General features: G+C 36.9%; 1 protein-coding gene across 12 annotated transcripts in view; it reads right to left on the bottom strand.

Moving 5' to 3' along the window:
- Positions 1–25,207, bottom strand: part of PTPN4 (protein tyrosine phosphatase non-receptor type 4) — a 226,082-nt gene that overhangs the window by 177,421 nt on the left and 23,454 nt on the right. For all 12 annotated transcript variants that reach the window (XM_045033652.1, XM_011285247.4, XM_045033660.1 and 9 more), the window contains exon 2: positions 3,404–3,558. In XM_045033652.1, the coding sequence (XP_044889587.1) occupies positions 3,404–3,501 (98 nt within the window). In that variant the 5' untranslated portion in view covers positions 3,502–3,558. The remainder of the gene's footprint in view (positions 1–3,403; positions 3,559–25,207) is intronic.

The raw sequence follows: 25,207 nt of genomic DNA on the forward strand, positions 1-25,207 counted from the left end.
AGACAGCACATACGCAAGCAAGGGAGGGACAGAGAGCAAGGGAGAGAGAGAATCCCAAGCAAGCTCCGCACTGTCGGCACAGAGCCGGATGTGGAGCTAGAACTCATGAACTGTGAGATCGTGACCTGTGCCAAAACCAAGAGTCAGACGCTTAACTGACTGAGCCACCACCCAGGTGCCCCCACATAGAAAAGGTTTTGATGAGATGAATACAAGATGGAAAAAAAAGCAGACTTTGGTAAAAATGAACATTTAATCTGTGGTACAGACATCTTTCAGGGAAAGGAATGATTTCAACAGCTAAAATGCTACAAATCCTTGCTTGGCAGCCTCCAGAGACTACCTGGAGAACTGAACGGTTCTCCTTCCCAGGGAATAGAGAGGCTGGTGAAACTAGCAGCTGCCCACAGTGGGTATTTCTGAGACCTAATGGTACTTACTGGACACAGAGAATAATATCAGAAGTTTGAACTCCCCTGTTAATTTGCAGACTAGATCACATGATGCTGTACAGACTGTAAACTGCACAACTAGAAAGCCATTCACATAGATTAAAATATGCAGCATCTACACAAAAGTACTAAGTGCACTAAAAGTACACTTTGAAAGACTTGGGTCCAAATACCCTGAGGAATAAATATACTACATATCCAACAGTCAATTTCTTTTTTTTTTTTTATTTTATTTTTTCAACGTTTATTTATTTTTTGGGGGGACAGAGAGAGACAGAGCATGAACGGAGGAGGGGCAGAGAGAGAGGGAGACACAGAATCGGAAACAGGCTCCAGGCTCTGAGCCATCAGCCCAGAGCCTGACGCGGAGCTCAAACTCACGGACCGCGATATCGTGACCTGGCTGAAGTCGGACGCTTAACCGACTGCGCCACCCAGGCGCCCCACCAACAGTCAATTTCTTATACTGTTCCTCTTAAACTAAATTTGGTGATGACCTGAAGTAAAGGTAAAGTTTCCAGTACCATAATATTATCAGTCTAGTGATACACTCAACAGTATTAAGATGGACATTTAAATATATATAACATGTATTAAAAATATATAAAAAGAGTAAATAGATGTCTTTCTAAAAGAGTAATTAGCACATTGATTACTATGTTGAAAAATACAACATTCCAGGGGCGCCTGAGTGGCTCAGTTGGTTAAACACCCAACTCTTGATTTCGGCTCAGGGAGATCGAGCCCCATGATGGGGTCTGCGCTGACAGAACAAAGCCTGCTGGGTATTCTCTGTCCCTCTCTCTCTGCCCCCACCTGGCTCATGCGCATGCTCTCTTTCTCTCAAAATAAATAAAATAAACATTAAAAAAATACAACATTGGATTATTAACTAAAGTGCCCAACAGAAAAAATTTTGCTAAACAGAAAATAGCAAATCCTTCTGCAATATTTTGAAACAAATACAGAATTACAAGTTAAAATTAAAAGTAAATATGAACTAAGTATAATGAATATTAAGAATTACTATTTAACCCCCCCCCCCAAAAGAATTTTAATGAGTCAATTACAGGAAAAGGGACTTTTCTTGTACCAAGTCCCAACACATGAATTTCCATTAACTAAAAATTTTTATGAAGTAGAATTCCCTTCACTAAATATTATTATCCTTTGTTGGCAACCTATACTATGTATTAACAGAGGACAGAATACTAAAAACAAAAGAAAAAAATTAAAGCTTAATATTTCGGAAAAGCACATTAGTTGGGTATGTTAGAAAATACTCTTAAAGGTACCACTCTGCAGCCACTTTTCCAATGTGAAATGGTTTGGAGTTTGGGTAAAAAAATAAACTAGCGACAGATTAGCGATCGTGTTGTAATACAGAAAAATTTAAGTTTAAGAAACTGGTAAAGAAAGAAGATTAATATTTTATTTTTTCCAGCTTTGAGATATAACTGACATGACATTGCGTAAGTTTAAGGTGTACGACAAGATGATGTGATACACATATACATCATGAAACAATTACCATGACAAAGTTAGTACATGCATCACCTCACATATTACCCTTTTCGTGTACGGTGCAAACATTTAAGGTTCACTCCCTCACCAACTTTCAAGTATATAGTACAGTACTGTTGACCACAGTCACCATACTGTATATCAGATCCCCAGAACTTACTCCTAACTGGAAGTTTGTACCGTTTGGCCAACATCTCATTTCCCCCACATCCTAACCCATGGAAACCACCATTTTACTCTTTCTGAGTTCAGCTTTTTTTTTTTTTTAGCTCTCAGATATGAGTAAAGTCACACAGTATTTATTTTTCTCTATCTGGCTTATTTCACTTAGCATAATACCCATGTCCATCCAGGCTAATTTCAGAAGATTAGTATTTCATATCACTGAAAGATTTCTAAGTATAGAAAAACCCAGGTAACACAGCAAAAAACAGATGGAAGGTGCTATGAAAGGCAGAAATGAGGAATGAGGAATCCAGTCCGAACACGGACTATACACCAGCCACTATTATTTCATAGTATTTGATTTTTGAAGGGGACAATGGTTCTGTGGTAATTTATGAGATTCCTAGGCTGAAGTACTTACATGTGAAGTGTACCACTTACTTTCAGAAGGTTCAGAAAAACACACAGAAAAAGAAAGATAAAGCAAATGTGAAAAATGTGAACAACGGATCAGTCTAGCTAAAGAATATGTGGGTATTCATTACCCTATTCTTCCTCCTCTTCTGCAGGTTTGAAATTTTTTAAATAAAAAAGAGGAATACGCCCTTGTATTATCAAGACATGTACAAGTATGCTCACAATAACGTTACTGACAAGAGCCCAAAGTGGAAAAAATCCAAATACACGAACAGTAAAGTGGAGAAGTAAATGGTGACAAATAAGTGAATAAGCAAATTGTGGCATATTCACACAACTGAGTACTACATAGCATTGACAACGAACCAACAACTGTCAACATACTGCATGGGTGAAATTCACAAATAACGTTAAATAAAAATAGAAATAGGATGAACAAATATTTGTTGAATAAATATTTCAGACAAGACTCAGATAAGATCAGGGCTGTCCTTTATCTCTGTTTAGCAAGCTTTATTCGCGGAAAGTACAAGAAAGATTATGAAGAAAATGTGTAAATCACTCACGGGAATAAATTCCTTTCAAGCACCTCAAGCTCATTTATAAAAACCAGCCACACACGGATTTGCTCCACTTATCATAATGCACTGTTGGTGTGTCAACCTTTTGAAAGACCCAGTTTAAATCAAAACGTATACTAGAAACTTACAAACCCATACTAAAAAGACTTTCTTCACTGGATAATGAATAAGGCTTTTCAAAGTATAATACAATTAAACAATTTTAGTTTTAAAATATCATCTAAATTCAGATTATGAAAAGAAAAAACTATATACAATACTTACATTAACTTTGAAAGCTTGTACAGTGTTATCCAAAAGAAGGATGTTGCAAACCACCTCCGTATGCTGTCTGTCTCGGGCCAACTCTGATGCTCGTACATTGTAGGTTCTGCCAGCAGGCAATCGGAAACGTGAGGTCATTACTGTCCACACACGGTCTAAGTTGAAAAACAAATTCACTAAATAAAAGAATAGTTGAAGATACAAAGTAGTTTAAAACAGCAAGGCTGTTACATATTGTTCAACTAACACTTAGGTAAAAAGCAGTTACAACTTTTGAAACACCTGGATAAGAATTGTAGGCATAAATAAAGGAACCGTTTATAGTTCATCATCTAAACTAAAATTCAAACTGCCTGAAGAAAAGCTTTATTTTGAACTGTTCCATTGGGAAGACAATACATGAATTGTTCAGGAAGTCATAATCCAATTCAAAATAAATAAATTTGGGAGTAGCCAGAAAAAGGGGTAGGAGCATATGCTATCTTAGGAAGCTGGAACATTTCTCACCAATGCAAGTATTAAACGACACTGTAGAATAGCAAATGGAAGGAAGACTGTGTAACTTTGAAGGGCCCTTTATTAAACTGATTCAGATTTGGGGGAAACATGGGAGTTTGCTCAATTTTTTAAAATACAATAATACCCTTCATTTTAACTATCCTCATATTCAAACTAATTCTAATAGGATTATTCTTATTATTCTCAAGAAAACAAAAACAAAATAGAAAACATAAGACTACACATCTTTGCTTCTCAATTTTTAACCTAAGAGGGAAAAACAGGGGCACCTGAGTGCCTCAGTTGGTTAACGGGCTGACTTTGGCTCAGGTCATGATCTCGCAGTTCATGGGTTCGAGCCCTACATCAGACTCTGTGCTGACAGCTCAGAGCCTGGAGCCTGCTTCGGATTCTGTGTCCCTCTCTCTGTCCCTCCCCCACTCATGCTCTTTCTCTCTGAAAATTAAATAAACATAAAAAAAATTAAGAGGAAAAAATAGCATTGCCAAGAAAGAAGAGACAACACATTGCTATTAGCAGTACTTGATGTTAAAAGGCAATGAAAGTTGTAGCTTTGAAGTTCTAAAAATTATATGAAACACAGAATTACATACCAAAAAAATTAGCGTTCATGTGGGAGAACAAAGCTAACGACATTTCAGACAGTCAAGGATTCAAAGTTTAAAATCCATAAAACTTTCCTCTTAAAGACAATTAGAGAAAAGAAATAAGATATATTAGAAACACAAGGTATAGAATTTTTAAATATGAATAAGCAATAAGTAGTAAGAAATCTGAATGAGTAAGCAAAAAATAATAAACACCAATTCAAATCAGTGGTATCCAGTAACTGCAGTTGACATCACAGACTGTTCATGTCAAAATGATTAAAGCTAACAGTCAGTGTTGCACAGGTATGAGAACTATATAAGAAAAACAGCTTTAGCAGTTGACAAAGAAGGGCTAAGCCAAGTAAGGTTCACCAATTACAAGACAGTGATGGGTGGTTTCCGGTTCCATACGTAAAGAGCTTGCAAGCCCCCATGCCACTTTAACAAGTAAAAAGTAGAACAGACTGGAAAATCACCAATGCTTATGAGATTTATGAGAAAGAGAAGATCAAGGCAAACTACTGTCCCCAAGACTGAAGAGACAGGCAAAGGGGTCTCATGTAAAGAGTCACAAGCAGAAACCACCCAGGGAACCAGTAACTGTAACTGGCAAATTGCTGGGGGCTCAGTGTGGACAATTCTGAGAGTTAAAAAAAACTCCAGGGGACTTCCACAATGTGAGATTTATTTCCAAGAATCCAATTAGATTCCCACAGTAAGTACTGAGAAAAGTAGAGTTAAGCTTTCTGCCAGGGGTAAACATACATACACATACATACACATACATACACACACACACACACACACACAAACTATTATTAAATACACCAAAGCACTCTGTTCTTAACAACAACTGCCCTTAGGAGAAACTAGTTAACAAGAGCCTAACAAACCTGGGGCAAGGAAAATACTCAACTCCAACTAACTCTAGCCTTCTGGTGGGAGAAGGGAAATACCCAACTCCAGCCCACTTTAGATATCCTGTCCCATCTAAAAGGGGAGGGAAAAACTGAGAAACCCTGTCCAGAGACACAGGCTCTCTAAAATACTGAGACTTAACCAGAGGATTACAGAATTCTTCTCTCCTCCCCCCACCCTTCCCCACACCCTTCCCCACACCTACTAAAGGCCTATTTACAGCATTTCCTCTTACCACTACACCATGCCTGCCTATCAAGAAAAATTTACAGGGATGTCAGGCTGCCTGGCTGGCTGGCTGTCAGCAGAGCATGTGACTCTTGATCTCAGGGTTGTAAGTTTGAGCCCCATGTTGGGTATATAGATTACTTACAAATAAAATCTTTAAAAAGAAAAAAGAAAAAGAAAAAGAAAAATTTACAAGGCATGACAAAAGGCAAACCACGATTTGAAAGGATGGAGCAAGCATCAGAACCAGACATGAAAGGGATGTTGGAATTATCACAGAGAGAATTGAGAAGAACTATCTGTGATTAATATGCCAAAGGCTCTAATGGATATTGTAGACAACATGCAGAAACAGATGGGTAACGTGAGCACAGAAATGGAAATCCTAAGAAAGAACCAGTAAGTAATGTTATAGGCAAAAAACACTAACACATATATATGAAGAATGCCTAATGATAGACATGTATCAGACACAACAGAGGAAAGACTCTCTGAGCTAGAGGATATATTAATAGAATCCTCAAAAACCGAAAAAGCAAAAAGAACAAAGACTAAAAAAACAAAAACAAAAATAAAAACAGAACATCCAAATACTGTGGGACAAAAAAAAAATTTTTAAAGGTATAACAGAAATACAGTGGCTATACCAGAATAAGGAGAAAAATAAGAAAAAATATTTATAACAGTAATGACTGAGAATTTCCCCAAATTAATGTCAGAGGTCAAAGTACAGATCCAAAAAGCCTTGACAACACTAAGAAGGAAAAATGCCCCTCCAAAAAAACAAAACAAAACCCTACAAAAATGAGCCTATACCTAAGCATATCATTTTAAAACTACAAATCAAAGATTAAAAACTCCTGGAGGCACCTGGGTGGCTCAGTTGGTTGAGTATCCATCCAACTTTTGGTTTCATATTGGGTCACGATCTCACAGTTTGTGACTTTGAGTCCTACATTGAGCTCCACGCTGATGGTGTGGGGGCTGCTTGGGATTCTCTCTTTCCCCCTCTCTCGCTGCCCCTCAACATGTCTCTCTCTCCCTCCCTCTCTCTCAAGACAAATAAACTTTAAAAAATTCTTAAAAATGGGGCACCTGGGTGGCTCAGTCAGTTAAGTGTCTGACTTCGGCTCAGGTCATGATGTCTCAGTCTGTGAGTTCAGGCCCCCTGTCAGTCTCTGTGCTGACAGCTCAGAGCCTGGATGGAGCCTGCTTTGGATTCTGTGTCTCCCCGTCTCTCAGCCCCTCCCATGCTCATGCTCTGTCTCTCTCTGCCTCTCAATAATAAATGTTTTTTAAAAAAAATTTTTTTTAAATTCTTAAAAAAAAAACAAATCCTGAAGGAAGTCACAGGAAAAAAACACTGAGGAGCAAATATAAGAATTACATCTGACTACTTAAGCCTGCAAACAAGAAGTAGAGTGGAATGTTTAAAACGTTAAGGGAAAAAAACCCACCAACCAAGAATTCTATATCCTGCAAAATTACCTTTCAAAAGAGAAAGAGAAACATACAATTTCTCAGACAAAAAAAAAGGGGGGGGAAGGGGATGGATTTGTGCCAGTGCACCAGTCTTGAAAAATACTTTTTAAAAAGTTATTTAGATGGAAGCAAAATAATATAGGTCAAAACTCAGATTTACATAAAGAAGAGTTTCAAAGAAGGAGTAAGTGAATGTAAACTAAAAACTTTTATTTTTATTACTCTTAATTAATCAGATAACAGTACAATGCCCTCCACTTGAATATGGCAAAGACAAGAAATTTGATGAGATTTTCCTTCCACAATTAGGTGAAGGGTAAGAAAGATATTGCAGATGTGATTTAAGTCCCAAATCAAAAGAAAAGAATGCCTTTGGTGGGCCACACTCAGGTGCAAAATTCTTTTACTTCCTGAAGTAAAAGAATTCTCCTGCTGGCTTTAAATACATGGTCTGCCAGGGTGCCTTGGTGGCTCAGTAGGTGAAGCATTCGACTCTTGATTTCGGCTCAAGTCATGATTTCATGGTTCGTGAGTTCGAGCCCTGCACTGGGCTCTGCACTGGCGGCACGGAGCCTGCTTGAAATTCTCTCTCTCTGCTCCTCCCCGGCTCATGTTCTCTCTCAAAAAATAAAACAAAATAAACATTTAAAGATATGGTCTGCCATACTGTAAGAGGACCTGTGTCAGGAGCCTCTAGATGCTGATAGCCAGCAAATAAAGACCCAAGCCCTACATTTGATTGTATTAATCAACTATCACATGACCTTGGAAAAGAACCCAGGATCCTCAAGTCTAGTCAACATCTAGAGAGCAACTTTCCAAGAGCCAACCAACCTACACCCATACACCCAACCCACAGAAACTGGAAGAAAATAAATGTGTATCGTTTTAAACTACATTTGGGGTAATTCATTACACATTAATAGAAAATATGAAGCAACACACACAACGATCTCTTTGTGTATGTTAAACTCTTGCCTATAACAGATATATATTTTCCCTTCTCCCCAGCCCTGCCTTCCCTTCAACTGGGGTGAGTGGTCCAGCTGAAGAAAGTGGGCAAAGACCTAAGGAAATTCATAAGGAACAGAGAATCGGCAAATTAGGTTTAAAAGCAGGGGGAGCTACCAAAAAAAAAGAGCACTGGCCGATGTTATAAAGATATTCCAATGTCAAAGAGTGGTACAGGAATGACAGGATCAAAAGATATCAGTGTAGGGGCGCCTGGGTGGCGCAGTCGGTTAAGCGTCCGACTTCAGCCAGGTCACGATCTCGCGGTCCGTGAGTTCGAGCCCCGCGTCAGGCTCTGGGCTGATGGCTCAGAGCCTGGAGCCTGTTTCCGATTCTGTGTCTCCCTCTCTCTCTGCCCTTCCCCCGTTCATGCTCTGTCTCTCTCTGTCCCAAAAATAAATAAACGTTGAAAAAAAAAAAAAAACATCTCAAAAGATATCAGTGTATTCTGCCAACACCAGTCTTCCTCATTTATTGGCACACGTACTTTTGACATTTGCACCTGAACCCAGGTTAACAGTTTCCCTGAAATTTCTTTTTTTGATTGTTTCAATGAAATTTCTATGTAACTCACCCAGATACTTCCATATTTGAGATTCTTCCATAGTCTTGAAAATTATCTACATTTACGATACATACCACTTGACAAGTGACACAATTATGGCAGTGACAACCTAACTGCCCACAGGTGATAAGAAATAAGATAACAATAAGCCAAATAAGCTAATTCTGACAAATATGTCATCAGAATTTCCATTACATTTTGAAAACACACTCCCAAAAGTTATGAGCATCTTAATATATGACATCCAGCTGACAGATGAGTGCTTTTCTCAGAAGAGACACCTTTTCCTAGTACCTCAAACTTTTTCTATTCACTTATGAAAGTAAGATGTTCTTTTGGAGATGCTAAGAGAACATAATTGTTTAAAGTCTCAGTTGAACAAAATATCAAATGCTTCTAGGGGGCTCTTCTGATCATCCTCTATGCTACATATAAATTTTCAAGAAGTCACTGAAGGAGACTATATGAACAAAGAAATCTATCCATTTTAAGAATTCTTTAATTACATATGTCCTTGATTACTACTCACCATAGTCTAGTTTATGTTATCATACAATTTTCTAACTGATGTTTAGGGAGTGCTAATATCATGCTTTTTTTTAAATTTTTAATATTTATTTATTTTTGAGAGAGAGAGAGACAGAGTGTGAGCAGGGGAGCAGCAGAGACAGAGAGAGTCACAGAATACGAAGCAGGCTCCAGGCTCCAAGCTGTCAGCACAGAGTACCACAAGGGGCTTGAACTCACAAACCGTGAGATCATGACCTGAGCTGAAGTCAAATGCTTAACCAACTGAGCTACCCAGATGCCCCAACCAATACTATGCTTTAAATATATAGTTTTATCGGGTTCAGCTTATGATCTCATGGCTCATGAGTTCAGGCACCATGTCAGGCTCTGTGCTGACAGCTCGGAGCCTGGAGCCTGCTTCAGATTCTGTGTCTCCCTCTCTGTCTGCCCCTCCCCATTCATACTCTTTCTCTCTCTCTCAAAAATAAATGAACATTAAGAAATTAAAAAAACTATATATATATATGTATATATATATATAGTTTTATTATGACTATTATTTACAAAATGAAGTGCAAACAGCAGATTATTTTGAAAACCAATTATTAACATTAAGCAAATATTGTATTGGGTATTACTTCCATTTTTGGCAAAAACAAAGAAAACATTGAGTAGCATTTCCACAGATATGTAATTATTTAGAAAACTAAGTCACATGTTTTTAGAGACTACCCAAATCTACTCTTAGACAACGTATTTAGAGATAAATGTATCCTGAAAGTAACCCATCTATTGGCTCCATGTTTAAACAGGTTTAGTAGATTATAAATAAGGTTAAAGCCACTGTTCTTTACAGACCAAAGAAACCTAAACTTGGCTACCCTAAATAGATAATATTCAAACAAAAAGAACTAACAAAAGGACAGCAGGACATTATAATTAACATATGTAAATGTTCTCAAATTAGAACAAAATGTACCTACCCTCTATCCTCAAAATCTCATGTTCCTTAGATTTATGCTTATTAATAAAAATATTTTCCAGACAGTGGTTGTACTTACATATTTTTTAAATTACACGATAAAACTTTAAACACAAGCTCAAGTAGCTATTATTACCAAAACATTCCTCTCAACCTCAAGTCACTAACAATAATGGGCAGAAAGTATTTAAGACAATGCAAATTAACTTTAAAAGAATAAATTTGCACTGCTAAGCCCAACTACAGAAATGCACAATCTATTCTAAACATTCAACGCTCTTAAATGTGGATTGTCACAAGATGTTGGCCACCTATAATTTGCAATAAAACCTTACTAGTTTACACCCTCCTGAGAGTTTTAAATAATTTTATTTGATTACGTGGTTTGATGTTATCCTCTAACCTTTGAGAAAAAAATTCATTAATAGTAATCTTCAAATTTTAAAAAATATTTCTTGAAGAGAACAGACATTTCTCCAAAGAAAACATACAGATGGCCAACAGACACATGAAAAGATGCTCACCATCACTCACCATAAGAGAAATGCAAATCAAAACTCATTGCGATGTCACCACACATCTGTCAGAATGGCTAAAATCAACAACACAAGAGACAACAGGTATTGGAAAGAATGTGGAGAAAAAGGAACACTTGTGCACTGTTGGTGGGAAAGCAAACTGGTGTAGCCACTATGGAAAACAGTATGGAGGTTCCTCAAAAAGTTAAAAATACCCTACATGCCAGCAATCACATCACTGGGTATTTACCCAAAAAATACAAAAACACTAACTCAAAGGGATATATGCACCCCTATGTTTACAGCAGCATTATTTACAATAGCCAAATTATGGAAGCAGTCCAGGTGTCCATCAGTTGCTGAATGGATAAAAAGAAGGTAATATTTATACAATGGAATATTATTCAGCCATAAAAAAGAATGAAATCTTGCCATGTGCAACAACATGAATGGAACCAGAGTACAATGCTAAGTCAGACAAAATAAGTCAGTCAGGAAAAGACAAATACCATATGATTTCACTCATATAAGGAACTTAGAAACAAAACAAAACAAACAAGCAAAGGGAAAAAAAGAGAAAGACAAACCAAGAAACAGACTCTTAAATTTTAGAGAACAAAACGATGGTTACCAGCAGGGAGGTGGATGGGGCATGAGGGAAATAGGTGATGGGGATTAAGGAGTGCACTTATTGCAACGAGCTCTGGGTGATGTATGGAATTGCTGAATCACTATACTGTACACCTGAACTAATATAACATTGTATGTTAACTAATTGGAATTAAAATTAATAAAACTATTATTTCTTGAAGGGGAAAAAAACCCTAAAAGGAGAGACTCTTGAGTTTTAAACTCATATCCATGAAAAATATCCTTTCCATTAAAAAAAATTAGAATAGGGGCGCCTGGGTGGCGCAGTCGGTTAAGCGTCCAACTTCAGCCAGGTCACGATCTCGCGGACCGTGAGTTCGAGCCCCGCGTCAGGCTCTGGGCTGATGGCTCAGAGCCTGGAGCCTGTTTCCGGTTCTGTGTCTCCCTCTCTCTCTGCCCCTCCCCTGTTCATGCTCTGTCTCTCTCTGTCCCAAAAATAAATAAACGTTGAAAAAAAAATTTAAAAAAAAATTAGAATAATTTCTTTTTTTAAAAACAAACAGTAATTTTAAGTAATCTCTCTGCCCAGGGGTGCCTGGGTGGCTCAGCTGGTTAAGCATCTGACTCTTTGAATGAGGCTCAGGTCATGATCCCAGGGTAGTGGGATCGAGCCCCATGTCAGGATCCCCGCTGATTCCCTGTCCCTCAGCCCCTTCTTCCCCTCACTTGCACATACAGGCATTCTTTCTCTAAAACAAACAAAAACAAAAACTTTAATCTCTCTGCCCAATGTGGGGCTTGAACTCACAACCCCTAGACCAAAAGTCACACGCTCTACCAACTGAGCCAGCCATGTACCCCAGGAATAATTTCTAAGTAGACTAAATATTCAGCGAATATTTGCTAAACTGTGCCAGGCACTGATCTAGGCCCTCAGCATACATCAATGGGGGGGGAGGGGGGCGGAACAAGTTCCTATTCTTATGGAACTTATGTTCTAGCATAAAATAGTTTATTTTCCTCTAGCCCTCTTGCAAGCATCCTTCAAAAGAAGCTGTAAGTGCCAAGTAGGCAGAGACTGGTTCTAACATAATTACCATTATACTTCCTTTTATAACTTTCAACCCCAAACCTTAAGATGCTGGGCACAGAGTAAGTATTCCTTAAGTAACCAAATGAAAAGTATAATAAATTAAGTATATTTTCCAGACTATTCTGTCTTGTACATTTTAGAATCTTAGCTGTGAAATACAGTCTTATTAGCACTGTTCCCACTACTCAGTGTCTTTAGTGCTAAGTTACTTTCTTGGGAAACACTACTTAAAGACTTCAGACCTAAAGCAAAAATGAACTGTCTAATCCACTCTGGAGACTTCTCCATAAAATGAAATCTTCACTTTAGTTACGAAGATTTAGTTACCAATATAAAGTATATTCACACTTTTTGCCACATTTACTTTCCTCTCATAAAGCAATAATTCTGTTTGATTTCTGGGAAATTTTATTACTTGAAAATTCTAACTGTGAAAAAAATTATGCCAAATCTTCAGGATGCTTTAGAAAAAAAAGGTCAATTAAAATTCTCCATCACATCTTTCTTTCTTCATCTGAAAAGTGTTTTCAGTAAAACTGATATACATGTATACATAACTGCTTTCAGTGGAAACGAGCCCATCTCTTTTTAAAAGAATATGAATTCTGGGGTGCCTGGGTGGCTCAGTCAGTTAAGCATCCAACTTCGGCTCAGGTCAGGATCTCACCACTCATGAATTCGAGCCCCGTGACAGGGTCTGTACTGACAGTTTAGAGCCTGGAGCCTGCTTTGGATTCCGTGTCTCCCTCTCTCTCTGCCCCTCCCCTGATCAAACTCTGTCTCTCTCTCTCTCAAAAATAAATAAACAGAGGCGCATGGGTGGCTCAGTCGGTTAAGCGTCCGACTTCAGCTCAGGTCATGATCTCACGGTTCGTGAGTTTGAGCCCCGTGTTGGGCTCTGTGCTGACAGCTCGGAGCCTGGAGCCTGTTTCAGATTCTGTGTCTCCCTCTCTCTCTGGCCCTTCCTCTCTCTCTCTCTCAAAAGTAAATAAACATTAAAAAAAAATTTTTAATAAAAAAATAAATAAAAATAAATTTAAAAAATAAAAAATAAACATTAAAAAATAATAAAAAATAAAAATAAAAAATAAAAGAATATGAATTGTGATCTATAAAAATGTTCAGTCATTTTATACTCAATGTACTAATAAAATTTTAAATATTCTTAAAAGACCTAAAATTATGATAAATCTTTTTGTCTACAGACATTAAAAATTTATGCATATTAAGTCAAAAGAGCTGAGCATAAATGATGATATTCAAACTACATAAATTACGGGCAAATATAATAAGAGACAGAAAAAGCATTCAGGCATATTCATATAGTGGTGAGTTAAAATTCTGAGATAAAATTCTTTCATATTTAGAATTCTAATGTTAATACAATGTTTTCTGTTCAGTAAAAAGCACATTCTTTCTGAATTTCTTTTAACTTCAAAGGACAAAATGATAGTTTATTTTCAATCATCACAAATACAGATTAAAAGGTTTAGGCTGTCACAAAAAGAAACAAATGACATGGCTTGGCAGTAGCAAGAAAGTACAAGAAAGATGAAACGGGTGGTAGAGAATAAAACAGGGGACACGCAAATCTTCCTTGACATGACAGAGGACATCTGTGGAAAACATTCTTAACATCATACTTCACACTGAAAAATGGAATGGCTTCCAGCTAATAGTAGGAACAAAACGAGGAAATCCAATCAGCTCTCATCACTGTTATTCAGAACTGCAGTGGAGGGGTGAGGAGTAGCAATTAGGCAAGAAAAAGAAATACAAGTCATTGAGGTTACAAAGGAAGAAGAAAAACCATCAATATTTGCAGATGGCATAATTAGCTACATAGAGAATCTGAAGATTTACAAAAAAAAAAAAGCTGCTGCTAGAATAACTGAGTTTAGCAAAGCAAAATACCACGCCAAAGGTAAAAATTAATTGTATTTCTAATAAACTAGCAACCAAAAAAAAATATTTTAAAAATAATATAATTTACAATAGCATTAAAACTGAAAACTTCAAAACCAAGGAAGAAATATTTATTACTAAGGAAGAAATAAAATCTATGAGGGGATATGTTGTGTTCACAGGTTAGACGATCTATAGATTCAAGGCAATCTCACTAAAAATCACAGCAGGCTTCTTACAGAAATTGACAAACCATTCTAAAATTTATATGAAAATGAAAGAGACTTAAATAGGTCATAAAAAGATTTGAATTGAAAATAGTTGAAAACAACTTCAAAAAAGAAAGAAAATGGGAGACTAAATCTACTCATTTTAAAACTCATTCATTATAAGCTACAGAAACGAAGGCACTATTGTATTGACATCAAGATAAATAAAGGAATGAAACAAAATAAGAGTCCAAAATGAGATCTACACATATACGGACAACTAAATTTTGACCAAGATATACAGACACACCTCATTTTACTGTACTTCACAGACACTGAATTTTGACAAATTGAAGGTTTGTGGCAATCCGGCATCAAACAAGTTTATGGCATCACTCTTCCAACAGCATTTGTTTACTTCAAGTCTCTGTGTCACATTTCAGTTAATTCTCTCAATATTCACACTTATTTTCATTATTATTATTATAATTGTTATGATGATCTGTGACCAGTAATTACAACTCATGTATAGCATTTTTTAGCAATGAAGTATTAAAAAAAATTTTTTTAACATTTATTTATTTTTGAGAGACAGAGACAGGGAGGGGCAGAGCGAGAGGGAGATGCAGAATCTGAGCAGGCTCCAGGCTAAGAGCTGTCAGCACAGAACCTGACATGGGACTCAAACCCACAAACCACGACATCATGACCTGAGCCAAAGCCAGACGCTTAACTGACTGAGCCACCCAGGCGCCCCAACAATGAAGTATTTTTTAATTAAGATACGTACTTTTTGGGATCCCTGGGTGGCTCAGTACATTAAGTTGTCCAGCTCTTGATTTTGGCTCAGGTCAGGATCTCACTCACAGTTCACGGTTCAAGCCCTGCATCAGGCTTCGTGCAGAGCCTACTTGGGATTCTCTCTCTCTCTCTCTCTCTCTCTCTCTCAAAAATAAGTATTTTTTTTAAATAAAGTGAAAAGAAAAGTATATATATTTTAACAGTATTTTTAGAATTTTTAAATTTATTTATTTAATCTTTATTTTTGAGAGAGAGACAGACAGAGCATGAGCAGGAGAGGAGCAGAGAGGGAGACACAGAATCCAAAGCAGGCTCCAAGCTCTGAGCTGTCAGCACAGAGCCCAATGCGGGGATTACCTACACATAAAAAGATGCTCAACATCATCAGACATTGCAAATTAAAACCATAACACAAGATCACTACTACCCATCAGGATAGAACAACACTAAATGCTGGCAAAGAGCAGGAAAAAATGGATCTCTCATTCATTGCTGGTGGGAATACAAAGTGTCACAACGACACTAGAAAACAGCCTGGCACTTTCTTACAAATTTGAACTTACTCCCAACTCTATAAGCCATCCATTCCATTTCCAGGTAATAAATGCATATGTCCATATGAAGACTTGTATTTGTTTAGGTAAACACTGGACACAAAACAAATGTCTATTAACAGGTAAATGAATTTATTCGCATGTGGTACATACTTATTCACCCGTGGTTTGTTAATAAAATGGAATACTAGTACATAATAAAAACAGAACTATTGATATACATAACAAGATGTACAAATCTCAAGATAATTATGCTCAACGAAGCTAGATCAAAAAAAAGAGTACAGGGAGGGGCATGTGGATGGCTTAGTCAGTTAAGGGTCCGGCTCTTGATTTCAACTCAGGCCATGATCTCTTCAGTTTGTGAGCTCTAGCCCCACTTCGAGCTCTGTGCTGATGGTACAGAGCCTGCTTGAGATTCTCTCTCTCCCCCTCTCTTTCTGCCCCATGCACGCTCTCTCTCACAATAAATAAACTTAAAAAAAAGAAAATAGAGTACATACTATATGATTCCATTTATATAAAATTCTAAAAAATACCAAGTAATATTTGGTGACAGCAGAGCAGCAGTTCCCTCAGGTGCAGCAGTGTGGAGGAAGGGATCACACTGGGGCACAAGGAAACTTTTGGGAGTAAAGCGCATGTTCATTATATTGATTGTGGTGATGAGAAGTTTTATGGATGTATAAATATGTCAAAACTGATCAAATACTATACTTCAAATATATACACAGTTAATTATATGCTATTTTATTTCAATAAAACTGTTAAAAGGGGTGCCTGGGTGGCGCAATCGGTTAGTCTGACTTTTGATTTCAGCTCAGGTCATGATCTCACAGTTTGTGAGATGGAACCCTGTGCTGCTCTCAGCCCAGAGCCAGCTTGGGATTCTTCTCTTCCTCTCTCTCTCTCTCTCTCTCTCTCTCTCTCTCTCTCACCCTACTCCACTTGCTCTCTCTCTCTCAAATAAATAACTTTTTTAAAAAAACTGTTAAAAAGCATACAGTCAAACCACTTAAGAGGGACAGTATGTAGAGAATTCTGACATTATGATTCATAATCTCCTGATTATATAAGAAAATTCAATTTAATTTAACATAATGCACATTTTGGCCACTTCATCATGTTAATATGGCTGATTTCTTCTACTAGTGGCAAATGCTGACAATGTAAATTTAAATTTTTAATACTCAGTTTGAACCTTAGATGTCACAAGAATTCAGATGTAGAGACTGTTCTATATGCTATTACAATAAGGCCTATTATTAAGAATATAGATGATCACCAGATGTATGTTTATTCTATTTAACCTACTTCTGCCTCATTTGCTTCATCTATAAAATGGTCAAAGTAATAGCACTCACCTCAAAGGGTTATTTTAGGGACCATGATACAACCAGGTGATGCACTCTAAGCTGAAAAACAACCTGACTAATCTTCAAGTGGTCAATTTACTCTCAAAGAATAATCTATACAATGATATTAAATGGTTCTAAACACAGGATAGTCCAAATATAAAGGAAACAACTTTTTGTTTTCAATTCAAGAGAAATTTTTTCTCTTTCAAGAGAAAAAAGAATTTGTGAACTTGAAAATAAGTCAATTGAAAATAGCCAATTTGAGGACCAGAAAGAATAAAGAATGGAAAAAAAAAAAAAAAAAGAGTCTGAGACCTGAGAGACACCATAATCAACTACACTAACATATTTATAATGGAAGTCTCAGAACAGTCAACTAAAAAGGAGGCAGAGAAAATATTTGAAGAAAATGGCAAATGGCAGATTAAGTCCCCAAATTTGATGTTTAAAAATGTAAGCCACCCATCAGAAAAATCCATTGACTTCCAAAAAAGATAAACTCAACCAGATCCTAGACATATCCTACTTAAACTATTAAAGCACAAAGAAAAAGAAAATCTTGAAAGTAGCAAGAGAAAAGTGACTCATTGCCTACAAGTGATCCTCAATAATATTTACAGACTAATATCTAACAGGAACCATGTAGGTCAAAGGGCAATAAATGACACAAAGTGCTAACAGAGAAAGACTATCTACAAGAATTCAATATCCAGCAAAATAATACTTCATAAATGAAGAATTTAAGAGAGGTCCAAAAAACAAAACAAAACAAAACAAAACAAAACCTAAAGGAATCTGTCACTAGCAGATCTGCCCTAGGGGAAAAAAAAACACTAAAAGATGAAATGAAAGGACATTTAGAGAGCAACTAAAATCCACAGGAAGAGGGGCACTTTGGTGGCTAAGTCAGTTAAATGTCTGACTTCAGCTAAGGTCATGATCTCATGGTTCACAAGTTCGAGCCCTGTGTTGGGCTCTGTGCTGACAGCTCAGAGCCTGGAGCCTGCTTCGGATTCTGTGTCTCCCTCTCTCTCTCTGCTCCTCCCCTGCTCACACTCTGTCTCTGTCTCAAAAATAAACATTAAAAAAAAAAAAAGTAAAAAATAAAATAAAATCCAAGGAAAAAATGAAAACCACCAGTAAGGGTAACTATGTGGCTAAATATAAACAACCCTATGAACGTATTTTTTATTTGTAACTTTTTTCCCCCTGATAATGCATAAAGCAACACTTAGAAACTGTTGATGGGATTATACTTTATAAAAATGTAATCTATATGGCAATACTACAAAAAGGAAAGGGAAGGTGAACTATATAGGAGCAAAATTCCTATATTTGAGATTAATCTGCTATTATCCCCAAGTAAACAGTTAGAAGTAAATCCCCAGGGAAACCATTAAGAAATAAACTGAAAATAATACAGAAAATAAATGACATAATTAAAACGACAGGTTGGAAAATATCAACTTAAAAGAAAGCTATAATACAGATTACAGTGGAAAAAGGACAAAGACTAACAAAACTAGTAAAACAGCACTACCTTATCAATAACAACATTAAATGTAAATGATATAAACACTCAAATAGATCTTTTTTTTTTTTTTTTACAATAGATCTTTTTTAAAGCCCTGCTCCAATTATATAATCTCTACAAAAGACACAATTTAGATTCGAGTCCTGGATGGAAACTGAAGATTCAATTTACATTCAAATGTAAAACAATGTAAAAAAATATATATACCAGAAAAACAGTAACCACAACAGAGATAGCGTAACTGTATTAATATCAGACTGAAACTAATAAATTTAGCAAAGTGGTAGGATACAAATCCAACCTGTAAAAATCAGTTGGGTTTCTACACCTTCATAATCAATGATCCAAAAAAGGAAATTAAGAAAACAACTTTCATACAATAACATCAAAAATAATAAAATATTTAGAAGTAAATTAGACTAAGGAGGCAAAAGACCTGTATACCGAAAATGACAAAACACTGAGGCAAGGAAATTGAAGAAGATAAAGATGGAAATCCTCTGTTCATGGATTGGAAGAAAATATTAAGATGTCAAAACTACCCAAAGCCATCTACCACATTTAATGTAAAACTATCAAAACCCCACTGGCATTTTTTGTAGAAATAGAAAAATCCATCCTAAAACTCATATGGAATCTCCAAGGATTGTGAATAGCCAAAACAAATCTTGAAAAGAACAAAGTTGGAGGTGTCACATTCTCAATTCAAAACTTATTACAAAGCTACACTAATCAAAACAATGTAGTACTGGCATAAAGGCCAATGGAATAGAATGGAGAGCCCAAAAATAAACCCTTGCTATACATGTTCAAATGATTTTCTATAAGGGTGCCAAGGCCATTCAATGAGGAAAGTACAGTCTTTTCAATAAATGGTAATGGGAAAAATGGAAACCCACATGCAAAGGTATGAAACTGGGCCAATCAACACATGAAAAGTTGCTCAATATCACTGATCAGGGAATTAACTGCACATTAAATTCATAATGAGATCCTACATCACACCCATTATTAGGTTGGCTACTGTCAAAAACAAAGAAACAAACAAACACAGAAAATAACAAGGATAGGGAGATACTGGAAGCCTTGAAAAGAAGAACAAGTTAGAAGTGTCACACTTTCTCATTTCAAAACTTTTTACAAAGCTACAGTAATCAAAACAATGTAGTATTGGTGGAGAGTAAAATGGTGTGCTGCTATGAAAAGCAGCATGTGGTTCCTCAAAAAATTAAAAATAAAATTATCACATGATCCAACAATTCCACTTCTAGGTATATAACCAGAAGAATTGAAAAGCTTGGTCCTGAAGGGATATTAATACACCCAAGTTCACAGCAGCTTTATTCACACTAGCCAAAAGGTTGGAGGAAGCAAGCCAAGTGTCCATCAGTGGATGAATGGGAAAACAAATGTGGTACAACCATAAAATGGAATATTATTCAGCCTTAACAAGGAAGGAAACTCTGACACATGCTACATACCACGTGGATGAACCTTGAAGACCATGCTAAGTGAAATAAGCCAGTCACAAAATGGCAAATACTGGTTGATTCCACCTAATAAGGTATCTATAGTAGTCAATTTCATAGAAAGCAGAATGGTGGTTGCCAAGGGAAAGTAGGAGGGAATGAGAAGTTGTTTAATGTATACAGCATTTCAGTTTTGAAAGATGAAAAGCATTCTGGGGATGGATGACAGTGATGGTTCCACAACAATATAAATATACTTAATACCACTAACTACATACTTAAAAATAATTAAGATGCTAAATTTCATTATGCATACTTTACACAATTAAAAATAATTTTTTTACGGTGCCTGGGTGGCTCAGTCAGTTAAGTGGTCAACTTCAGCTCAGGTCATGATCTCACAGTTCATGAGTTCGAGTCCCACATCAGGCGTGCTCTGCTGTCAGCACAGAGCTGGCTTCAGGTCCTCTGTCCCTCTCTCTCTCTGCTCCTTCCCCACTCACATGTGCCCTCTATGTCTTACAAAAATAAACATTAAAAGATTTTTTTTAAACATATAAAAATAACTTTTTAAAAACTTAGTTATATGAAAAGGTGATCTAAGTTTCTGTAATCAACAAATGTTATTTTACAGGTGTGACAGGCCATTAATTAGTGAAAGTAATGTATTTTTGAATTTTGTGAAATTTGTGTTGTCACTTTTCATCATCTGTGATCTCTTTGCTTATTCTAAATATGCTCTATTGGAGTTCTTACACGACCATTAAAAAAAAAAGAAGAGGAAGAATATGTATTTTTAAGAGCCCTGGCAAACTTTATAAAGAATGACCCAACAAGTTAATTTGGGGTGGGGGGAGAAGGATATCCTAAGTTTTCTTATGAGTTCATGTAAATAAAAGTACAGGAGAGCCTGAGTGGCTCAGCCGGTTGAGTTTCTGACTGTTGGTTTCAGCTCAGGTCATGATCTTGCAGTTTCATGAGCTCAAGTCCCATGTCAAGCTCTGCACTGGCAGCCTGAAGCCTGCTTAGGATTCTTTCTCTCCCTCTGTCTCTCTGCCCCTCCCCCACTCACTCTGTCTCTCAAAATAAATAAATAAACTTTAAAAAATTGAAAAGAAAAAAAGTATTTTTTTGTTACTACAAAAGGGTGAAAATTAAAACAAGCCAAACTAAACTTATATTCTGCTTAATGTATCAGATTCATTTCAAATATAAATTTATGTAGAATAAAGAAATACAAAAAATTCAACAGTTAAACTAATATTGTACTAGAGGCAGTACAACATTAAGATTTTAAACCTCATTATCTAAAATTTCTAATTTTAGTTTTCAACACCAGTAATTTTTTTCTACTTATCATCATGTACACTGGGTTTTAAAACGAGAGGTGGAGAACACATACACCATCTTAGGAGCTCATACCCAATGCTCTCAAGCTATTTTTATAGGGTACATAAGGAGATACTAACTTTATTTCTACAGATGAAGACAGGCTGATCGAGATTATGCAACCTCAATGTGACACTGCTAGAAAGTACAAGACCTAGTGTGCCAGACACCAGAGACTACAATCATTTTATTATTCCTCAAAGATTCATTTGTTCACTTAATCAAATATTTATTAAGCAACCACTGTGTTCCAGGCACTATGCTAAAAACTGAGGAGTAGAGCTCAAATATTAGCTAAAGTAGTAATTACCTGAAAATAACTTGTAATTTTTAAGTGCTACATAAATGTCAGATGATATTACTTCTAGTATTAGTAGTAGTAGTAATACAGATGTTGAATACGAACAATACTACTAATCAAGCATTCAAGTCTACCAAGTATAGATGTTCTTTTTAAGACTGAAGATCCTCAAAGGCAGAAGTCCTATTTACCTTTGTACTTCTCTTAGCACCTAGGACTGAACTTTGTACTCAGTAGTATTCAAACAGTATGTGTTAATTATACAGAAGCATCATGGGGTGCCTGGGTGGCTCAGTTTGTTAAATGTCCGACTTCGGCTCAGGTCATGATCTCACAATTTGTGGGTTCGAGTCCCACATCGGGCTCCGTGCTGTCAGCTCAGAGCCTGGACCCTGCTTTGGATTCTGTGTCTCCCTCTCTCTCTCTGCCCTTCCCCTGCTCCCTCTCTGTCTCTCAAAAATAAAAACACTAAAGAGAAAAAAAAATTTTTTTTAAAGATTATACAGAAGCATCAGGATTACTAGAGCCACTCTTTCCCTTGCTCTCTTTCCACACTGGGTTGCCTAGAACACTAACAGCCAGTTTTTGCCCAGGCACAACACTGGGAATCTCTTTCAGAAAACTATCCCCCAGGTCAGGAAAAAGACATAAATCCTAAAGTCTACAGGCCAACAAAACCACCAAATACACACAAACTCATGCATTATGAGTCTCCTATCAGCCGTTTGGACTCCCTCTTAAATATAAAAAGGACTAAATCATCCTTTGGGGAAAGAAAGATTTAAATGACTAACAGCACTCAGCTAGGGTTATGATGGAGGAAAGGCCAAACACTAAGCTACCAATGCACCATACTACGTCTACCATATTAATTTATAAAAAGGTATCCCTCAAATGTGTGTTAAACTAGTATGCTGATAAAAGTGCCCGATAGAACTGTCATCTAGTAATGCTTCTCAAAGCTATCTTTGTGGGAAGCTTGGTGAAGGCCATTTTTTTTTCCAATTTCTAATCCATCATGGACTGTGGTAGATTGTATTTTCCAAAAATGGCAGCAACATTTCTAGAATTTTGCCACTCCATCAAGACGTGGAGTCTATGTCCCTTACCCCACGAGTTTGGAAACACCTTTGTGTCTGCTTCGGTGAGTAACAGTAAGCAGAAAAGACACACTGACTGCTGGGGCCAGGTCATAAAAGCAGACACAGCTTTCACCTGACTTTGTGTAAGGACACGTACCCTGAGAATCCAGCCACCAATATCTGAGGAAGGCCAGGCCACATGTGGAAAGGAAGCCAAGCCCCCAACTCTCAGCCCCGGCAGAGCTCCCACTGACAGTACCAATTTGCCAGCTCAGCAAGTGAACCAACTTCAGTCAAGCCACCACAGCTCCCTCTGCATGGAGCAGAGACAAATCTTCTCTGCCAAGCGCTGACCAAATTAGATTTGTGAGCAAAATAAATGACTATTGTTTTAAAACACTAAGTTTTGAGATGGTATGTTTCCCACAGTATAACACAGTTTTTGTAAATACAATAAAAGTGACTAGAAAATAAAAATTTTAAAGATTCACAGAATACATGCTCCAATGTTTTCTTATTAGATTTAACAGAAATCGAACTCAGTCAATTATTATGAAAGTTACTTACTCTCAGTTACTATACTCATCTCCTCCCAGCCATGGACTAATCCACAATCATTTGAGTAGCACTACTACATTAAGGGAAGAGAAGAGTAACTTAACCGGAGTAATAGTAAAATATGTAAGAAATATGGCAAGGAAAGAAAGTGCTCAACTCAGCAAGTATTTAAAAAACTGCAACCTGGTGCACCTGGGTGGCTCAGTTGGTTGAGTACCCAACTTCAGCTCAGGTCATGATCTCACAGTTTGTGAATTTGTGCCCTGCACTGAGCCCTCTTGTGGAACCCACTTTGGGGCTCGTTAATTGGGGTTCATTAACCTACTTTGGGGGCTACATTAATTTCCCTAAGAGTAAAGGTGTCCTGATTAAACACCATGAGGGTGAAGCACCTGGCTGGCTCACTCCATGGAGCAGGCAACCCTTGATCTCAGGGTTGTAGGTTCAAGCCCATATTAGGCACAGAAATTCCTTAAAAATAAAATCTTTGAAAACAGTAAAATAAAATAAATAAATAAAAAGTAAACACCATGAAGGTGGATGAATCAGTCTATCAAAATGAGAGTTATTATGCTTCATAACACTCCATCTAACTCTCTTACTTTGATATCACACTCACATGAAAGCTTCTCATCTCTCTCATTTTCTCTCTCCCTCCCTCCCTGTCTTGTGTGCACATACACGCACACACATGCCCACACGCAGAGCAAATACGACAAAATTCTAACAACTTTTTCCCAAGCTTTATTGAAATGTAATTGACATATAATATTCTGTAAGTTTAAGGTGTACAACAGAATTTTATACACGAATATATTGTGAAATAATTACCATGACAAGGTTAGTTAATATATGCGTCACTTCACATAATTACAACTTTTTGTGTGTGGTAAGAACACACAAAATTTAAGATCTACTCCCTTAGCAACTTTCAAGTATATAATACAGGACTATTAACTATAATCATCACGCTAAATATTGGAACACCCAAATTTACTTACCCTATAACTAGAAGTTTGTACTCTTTGACCAACCTTTCATTTCCCCTAACTACCCTCAACCCCTGGCAACCACAACTCTACTCTCTGTTTCTATGACTTTGGCTTTTTTAAGATTCTGCATATGAGTAAGATCATATAGTTATTTGTTTCTCTTGTCTCACTTATTTCACTTGGCATAATGCCCTCAAAGTCCATCCATGCTGTCACAAACAGCAGGAGTACCTTCTTCCTGATGGCTGAATAATACTCCATTGTGTGTATGTATTGGTGTGTACACACACACATCTTTACCCATTCATCCATCCATGACACTTAGGTTGTTTCTATGTCTTAGATATTATGAACAATGCTGCAATGAACTTGGCAGTACAGCTATCTCTTTGAAATAGTAATTTCATTCCCTTCAGATATGTATCCAGAAGTAGGACTGGTGGCTCATAAGGTAGCTCTATTTTTAATTTTTTGAAAAGCCTCTATTCTGTTTTCCATAGTGGTTGCATCAATGTACATTCCCACTGCTGGTGCACTAGGGCTCCCTTTCTTCACATTCCTGCCAACATTTATCTCTTCTTTTTTCGGAAATAGCCATTCCTACAGATGGGAGGTAATATCTCATTGTGATTTTGATTTCCATTT

The sequence above is a fragment of the Felis catus genome, chromosome C1 (genome assembly GCF_018350175.1).
Source record: "Felis catus isolate Fca126 chromosome C1, F.catus_Fca126_mat1.0, whole genome shotgun sequence".
NCBI lineage: Eukaryota > Metazoa > Chordata > Mammalia > Carnivora > Felidae > Felis > Felis catus.